This window comes from Microtus pennsylvanicus, chromosome 6 (genome assembly GCF_037038515.1).
Source record: "Microtus pennsylvanicus isolate mMicPen1 chromosome 6, mMicPen1.hap1, whole genome shotgun sequence".
In the NCBI taxonomy this organism is placed as follows: domain Eukaryota; kingdom Metazoa; phylum Chordata; class Mammalia; order Rodentia; family Cricetidae; genus Microtus; species Microtus pennsylvanicus.
Genome location: NC_134584.1, coordinates 67,804,220 through 67,811,972, shown reverse-complemented (window position 1 = coordinate 67,811,972; position 7,753 = coordinate 67,804,220). Strand labels below are relative to the sequence as shown.

General features: G+C 38.8%; 1 protein-coding gene across 1 annotated transcript in view; it reads right to left on the bottom strand.

Annotated features, from left to right (window-relative positions):
- Positions 1-310: 310 nt before the first annotated feature.
- Positions 311-7,753, bottom strand: part of Adgrv1 (adhesion G protein-coupled receptor V1) — a 532,771-nt gene continuing 525,328 nt past the window's right edge. Inside the window, exon 90 of the mRNA XM_075976408.1 lies at positions 311-799. Coding sequence (XP_075832523.1) covers positions 681-799 — 119 coding nt within the window. The 3' untranslated portion in view covers positions 311-680. The remainder of the gene's footprint in view (positions 800-7,753) is intronic.

Sequence of the window (7,753 nt, the reverse complement as noted above, 5' to 3'; positions counted from 1 at the left end):
TTGAATGAACCTCCTCTCAGTTTCATGAACGACTGTGGTGGAGTTATTTTTAACTGGGGACAGAACATTCATTCTGGAACATGTTCAGAACCTTAAGTTTGTTGAAAGCAGAATCTGCCTTGCTGATGAAAAAGACATTGCAACCTCAGTGTCTCATCCACACTCAGGTGCAAAATCCTTCACAGATCACACAGTACTTTTCAGGACTCAAAATCATCTACATGGGGAGAAGTGTGGACTTTGGATTCCTTTCAATCACTGCTAAAAGAAACATGTGCGAGACACCATCAAGAATACACACTTTGTGTTTCTGCCCATGCACATTTATTTATAATAACGAGCCTTGATGATACCAACTGGATTCTATTGCTTTTATTGATTAGTACTTTCATTAAACAATGTTAGCTGAGTTAGGATGATTAAGAAACAACTAATATTTTTGAACTATATGCATCATTCTAATTTATAGGAATGATCTGATTTTTTATGATAGCAGTCAATTCTTAAATCGTACAAATACTAAGCAATGTATATTCCAGGCAATGATCACGTCTCTGTAAGTCACTCAGTGTGACTAACACACCATTGCTACAGTGCTGTAAGCGCTTACAGAGTTAAGACAAAAGTCAAGGCAAATAGGAAAATTATCCTCTTTCTAATGGTTAGTGCTAGCGAGGCTCTCAGAGGTGTGTGTCAGCAATGGGTATCCTCCTGAGTTCCACAATCTGGGAGTCAGTCAAGGTACCTCCCTCCTGGCTGCCTTGTCCAGATTCATTGTCGCTGACACTGAGACCAGCACCTGGAATGAAGAAGAATGAACACTTAAGTACAAGCTATTAGTACAGAAATTCTTAGTGGTCAAGTCACATTAAACCAAAACATTTTATTTCTATATTATTAAAAGTCCAGGCTATTTATTTGGAATAAACAGCAAATACTTTAAAATTACAGAATCATACTTTAAATTGAAGCTACTTTTGCAGCTTTGAGAAGTTCATATTGATTTCTAAAGGTATAATGTTGGGCCTCTCATGTTTTCATTTTGTTTTAAGACAGATTCTCACTATGTTGCCCAGGCTGGCCTTAAATTTACAGCAACCCTCCTTCTTCAGCCTGAGAGTTGATGTTACAGGAGTGAGCCAGTACACTTGGCTTTCTCTATTTTTCTTGTTGCCATGTAATAGACAGGTATAATTTGTAATAGAAAACAGGGGTTCTCAATGAAGGGTTTATCAATGTAGCAAATCAGGCAAGTTAACAGACTTTTCATTAGTGGGGTAGAAAACATAACGACCAACCCCTGGAACTTCACTGAGTCCAGTAGCCCGATGTGGGATGCTCAGTGTTTCTTAGTCTGAGAAGACAGACAGACGTACAGGAGGGAGTCTCCACGGTGTCCTATCAGTGCCCCAAGGAAACTGGCCCTGAAGATTGAGCTTAAGGACACGTGAATAAGACAGTGCAAACATTCTCATTAGAAACCCAGGAAACTAGCTGTTCTTAACAGCATGCAACACCTCAAGCTTCTGTTTTGAAGATTTTTCTACTAGGTACTACTTTCCCCTTCACAGTGCACATTTTAAATAATTATAATATATAATTATTTAAATATATAATAAATTATTTAAATATATAATTTAAAACTATACTAGGTTCTTTTCTTCTCTAATATGGGGACTGTATTTACTCTTGTGTTCTGTCTTTACATATACACAGGCATGCACACGTGCACACAGTGAGGGAGACAGAGAATACAGTGGCCACAGAGTAGGCTGCTACCAATGGCCAGGTAACAGATCTTGGTGCATCCGCCACTGCTGACTATTCAACTTGTCAGAAAAAAAGTCAAATAAGAAGCCACTAAGTCCCTGCCAATTCTTCTGCTGGTAGCTATGGGAAGGAGGTTGCTTAGCTTCAGAATAGCTTATGTGGGGAAAGAACCAGGAGTCCATGTCTACTCCTAGTCAAAGCCCACCTTTCCTGGTCCCATCCTTCACACCATCTGCCTTATTCCTTCCTATGTTTCTGGGTCACATAAATTGCTCACCCCCTGCTCAGATCCCCTAGCTCTTTCCAGATATTTTCTGTTTTTGCTCATGTCTGTTTCTCTTACTATTTAGGTACTGGCGAACTCAACAGGAGATCTATATATACTATTAAAGCACAGCCCTGCTTGCTCAGTGTTCTTCCCTTCCTGTTCTCCACCCCTTTTATCTGGCTGCCTGTGCTGTGCTATGAACATCAGTCCAAGCACTGCCCCAATGCCTGTAGAAGCACCATGATTCGCTTTCCAAATGTCGGCCTTTCCTATGGATTGCATCCTTCCCATTGCTCTGGTTCACACTCATAGAAAGTACTTAGTTCATTACAGGTGTTTGGTATATATCTTTGGTGTGTACTCAGAAACCACGTTATGAGCCCACCTCCATCACTTTGTGGCTGGGCAGCCCCATAAGCAAAAATTGAAACCAGCCAAACATCTAGGTCACATCATAGGCATGGTGCAATCAGCAACCAAGTGTTAGCAGAATATCTTGTGAACATATGACTTAATTTATTGTATATATACACTCCTGTGTGGGAGTGTATATACACACATGTGTGCATGTTGTAGCTAGAGGCCAATGTTCGGTGTCTTCCCTTAGAGTGCTCTACCTCCTTTTTCAAGACAAAGTTTCTCACTGAACTGAAGCTTACTGATTTGACTTGATTGGCTGCCCAGCAATTTCCAGCATCCTCTTGTCTTTGCCCTAGAGTTACATCCATTTTTCTGCTGTGCTAAGCTTTTATGTGGGGCTGAGGACAGAACGCAGCTTCTAGTTTGTCCAGCAGCCACCTTACTGACTGAGCTGTCTCCCAGCCCTTAAAATAGCTTTTAAGTCAAACAATAAAGTACGCCCCAAACTGGTGTTTACATCGCCGACCTCAGGGAACCTAAGCTCTGCCACACCCTGATTAGTGTTTCCCATAGACAATTCTTAATGCCACAACACTTGTATGACTTGATACAGGAGGAAATGGAGAGGCTCAGTTCCTTGCCGAAGACTGAAAGCAAGGAAACCACAGAACTAAGGTTTTGATGTGGGGTTTTCTGATTTTGTGACCCACTCGTAATTTATGTGGCTTTCCCCCAGTTAGACAATGATACAAAGCACATCCCCTTTTCAGGAAAAAGACATAGAACATATTCATAAACTCATATTTTATCTTTTAATTATCAACTAGCTAAAGTTCAACAGGATAAGGAAATCCTTAAATAAGCTAAATAATAAACAATAGCTTTGTTTATTTGTGTTCTGAGAAAGGGTCTTAAAGTGCACTTTAGGCTTGTCTGGAATGATGTCTCCTTTCTGGCTTCCTGAATGTGGGATTGCAAACATGGATGATGATGGCCATCTTAGTCCTTGGGTTTGTTAGTTCTCAAAAAGAAACTAAAAACTTCTTATAGGAGTCTGCTTTCTAGACCTGAGCCATGCTGACTGGGTGAGACCATATCAGCAGTTCTGATTGACATTTCTGGGATGGCTGAGGGTTTCAAATGCTTTTTCAAGTATTTCTTGACCATTTGTGTTTCTTCTCTAGAGAAATGTTTAATCAGTTAATTAGACTATTTGCTGGCTGGATGACAATTGTGTATTTAATTTTTAGAGCTCTTTATAAATGCTGGATATTAATCTCCTTCTTGATGCCTAGTTGGCATCCCCCCCCCCCCCATTCTATAGCCGTCTCTTCACATTGATGACATTTTCCTTTGTTGGGCAGAAGCTTTTATTTCATGTCATCCATTTGTCATTTGTTGAGTCCATATTAGATGACTCTTGTCTACGCCTGAGTTGGAGGGCTTCTATCTTGAATGTCTTTTCCTCTAGTAGTTTCAGGACTTACATTTATGAAGGCGTAAGTCACAAACAATGCCACACCAGTTTGGAATTATGATTAATAGGGTGGTATTTATTTAAAGGGGAAAAAACTTACAGATCACTGTCAGCCCTCTGCATAACCAGGAAGGAAGTCAAGTCACCGGCGGAGCAGGAAGTGAAGAGAGAGAGGAGAGGGAAGTGGCCGCTTTTTTAAAGGGAGAGAGACCACGCCCCAAGGGGCTGGTATCTCAGCGGCGATAGGCTGGAGGAGTGGGAGGACCTCCCGTAACACCTCCCCCTTTTGTTTAAATAAGAGAGTTCTAAACCTACTATGAAATTATATACAATAAGTACAAATATCCTATTCTAACTAGCTTAGGTCTTGTATAATAAATAACTTGGCCAAGTCATGAGAGAAAAGTAACTACATCTATATAGTCTTCAACCCCATCGAAGATCTGAGAAGGGAAATAATGTTACCTGGTTAATTAGGAAGTTCAGTAAAACAACTTCCAAAACATGCAACAAATCACAGAGACAACTAGCTACCTAGGCAATCACCCAAAGTCACATTAGCAGTGTTGAAGCAACCAACTTTGGCTAAGGCCTAACATAACTGACACACCATTTTCAAAGGCAAGCAACTTTTCAAAACTATCTTACCCTGTCTTGGCAGGATAAGACAGCCCTGTTTTATCCATTGATGCATGCTCTGTATCTTTGTCAGTGGTTGAGGTATGGGCATTTCTTTGCCCCAAGGCCAGTTCTGCCAAAAGGAAAGGCTCCAGGTGGAATGTCTTTGGTGCTCAACATTCTCTCGGGAATAGAGTGGTGTTGCCAGGAGCAATTGTGTCTCACTACCACAAAACTCTGAGTTAGATTAAAGGCCATTTTCTACAGCTCTTTGAAGAAGTTGAAGACTATCTATCTATACTGAGTATAATCTCTATATATCTAAAGAACCTGATTAGTCTAATTATAAATGACAAACTTAGATGACTATTAGTCTATATAATTCTCAATATCTATCTAACTTAAAGATTAAGACAATAAACAACTGTGAAACAAATGAGGACAATGACCTCCAAATATAAACAATGTACAAATATACATTGCAGTAGGTAAATATATATCAATACACAAACATTATATAAGTATCTTAATCAGAGGTAGAAATGTACACTGCAATATGATAAATATATACAATATATATATGTCAATACATAAAAAATGTTTTAAACAGAGGTAGAAACATGAATGCATACAATAGTCAATACAATTTAACTTTGTATCAATATACAAGAATCTATACCAATATATTTGTCTAAAAACAGTAACTCACAATTACAAATCTATTATCCCATCATCCCTCTTTTTTTTTTTTCAAAATGATCCCTGAGCTTATAAAATTCCTCCCCCAACCCTCAATCGTATACTAATTATAATCAACCCCTAAATGATGTCCCTAAACCCAAGGGCAAACTTTACTGGGAGAGGGGACGTCGTCCTCTAGAATTACTTCCAGCTGTCATGGGGGCGACGTTCTTTCTGGGGGATCCTGTGAAAGTAAAATGATGGTTAAATTTCAAGATCAAGTCTTTTAATATTGCCAATAGTCTCTGAGTATTTTGTGCAGGTCTGGCCAAAATGTTGTATAAGATGTGCACCATTTCAGCTAACCAAGTTGGAACTGTCTTGTGCAGCTGGTACCCAAAGCAGGTCTTGTTGTAGCGCTATCAGTATCATGACGTCATATCAACCAGGTGGAGTTGTTGTTATGGGGCCCCATCTTCTTCCTGGAAACTTCAAATGTCACTTCAGGAAAAACTCATTGTTCATTATGAAAAACTTAAGCATTAATCATATAGACATATATATATATTCAATGAAAGACATGATAGATATATTCAATGAAAAGTATGATAGATATGAAGAAAAGCAAAGATGTTTTCTAAACTCATATTTCTTTCTGTCCCACATCATGGCTCTTGACATGAGACAGAAACTCCAGAAACTCTGGGTTTTTCTCTTACTAACAGGCTTGGAATTGGAGAGGGACTGAGCCAGAGTCCAACTTCAAAACCAGCTTTATAAATTTAGAAATATGGTTTAATATTACTTACACAACCCATTCAGTTTTCTTGATATTTCCTATCGGGCAGGTATTTTTCCATCTGTCAGTATCCAAACATCCAGGGTCCCTTGAATTTCTCAAAGATGAGTGTTTTCCTGTGGAGATAAGAACAGAACCCTGCCCCCATTCTATATGTTTTTCTTACCACCTGTATGAATATAATCATTGTGGATGAGTTGTCATTTCTCCTTTCCAAGAGGTTTCTCTTCTTCAAATCGAAACTTTATTAATTTTGATGGTATCCACAATTTTTCTTCTCCTGTGGAAACAAGAGCAAAACCCCTTCCCCAACGTAGCACATCTCCTGGCTTCCACTGAGAGGTCAGCACATCTTTGAAATAAATCGGTTGATTTAGTTCAGCAGACTTTTCCATTATCCAATGTCTCTCTGCTGCTGTCGTTCCTTTCTCATTAGCGTTAAGAAAATTCAAGGTTAATAAAGCATTATGTAATCTATTTCTGGGGGTATTTTCGGTCCCTTTCTGTTTGTTCAGCATATCCTTTATAGTACGATTTGATCTTTCTATAACTGCCTGACCTGTAGGATTATTTGGTATACCTGTAATGTGTTTTATTTTATAATAATCAAAAAAGCGTTTCATTTTCTTAGATACATATGCTGGACCATTATCTGTCTTTATTTGCGCAGGTATACCCATGATGGCCATAACTTCCAATAAATGTGTGATTACTGAATCAGCCTTTTCTGAGCTCAGGGCAGTAGCCCATTGAAAACCTGAATACGTGTCTATGGTGTGGTGTACATATTTTAATTTACCAAATTCTATAAAGTGGAACACATCCATCTGCCAGATTTCATTTCTCTTAGTGCCCTTTGGGTTACTCCCTGCAGGCAACGGTGTTTGATTATAGAAAGAACAAGTAGGACATCTCTTTATAATGTCCTTAGCTTGTTGCCAAGTAATGGAAAATTCTTTCTTTAGGCCTTTACTATTGACATGATGCTTCTTATGAAATTCTGAGGCCTGCAACACACTTCCAATCAATAATTGATCAATCTCAGCGTTGCCTTGGGCTAGAGGACCAGGCAGACCTGTATGGGACCGGATGTGTGTTATGTACATCGGACAAAGCCTGTTCCTGATTATGTCTTGTACCTGGATAAACAATGAAGTCAACTCCGTGTCATCTGGTATAAATTCAGCGGTTTCAATATGCAAGATAACTCTTTCTGCATATTGTGAATCTGTAACTATATTAAGAGGTTCTTTAAAATCCCTTAGCACCATAAGAATGGCATATAATTCTGCCTTCTGGACAGAATTATAAGGGCTTTGTTCCACCTTACTCAATTCATCTGACTTGTAACCTGCTTTCCCTGATTTATTTGCATCAGTATAGAACGTACGGGCTCCAGTTATTGGAGCATCACGTACAATTCTAGGAAGAATCCAAGAAGTTCTTTTTATGAGGTTAAGTCTACCACTTTTGGGATAGTTGCTATTAATTTCTCCCAAAAAATTAGCACAAGCTCTTTGCCACGGTTCATTGTCTTCCCATAACTTTTTTATTTCTTCAGTAGTAAAAGGCACTATAATTTCTGCTGGGTCTATACCTGCTAGTTGACGAAGTCTCAGCTTACCTTTTATAATTAATTCAGAGACTTTTTCCACATAAGTTTTTAATTTTTTACTTGGTTTATTAGGTATAAATATCCACTCTAAAATAATATCTTCCCTCTGCATTAGAATCCCTGTAGGAGAAATTCTGGAAGGCAATATGACTAGGATGCAGCTAA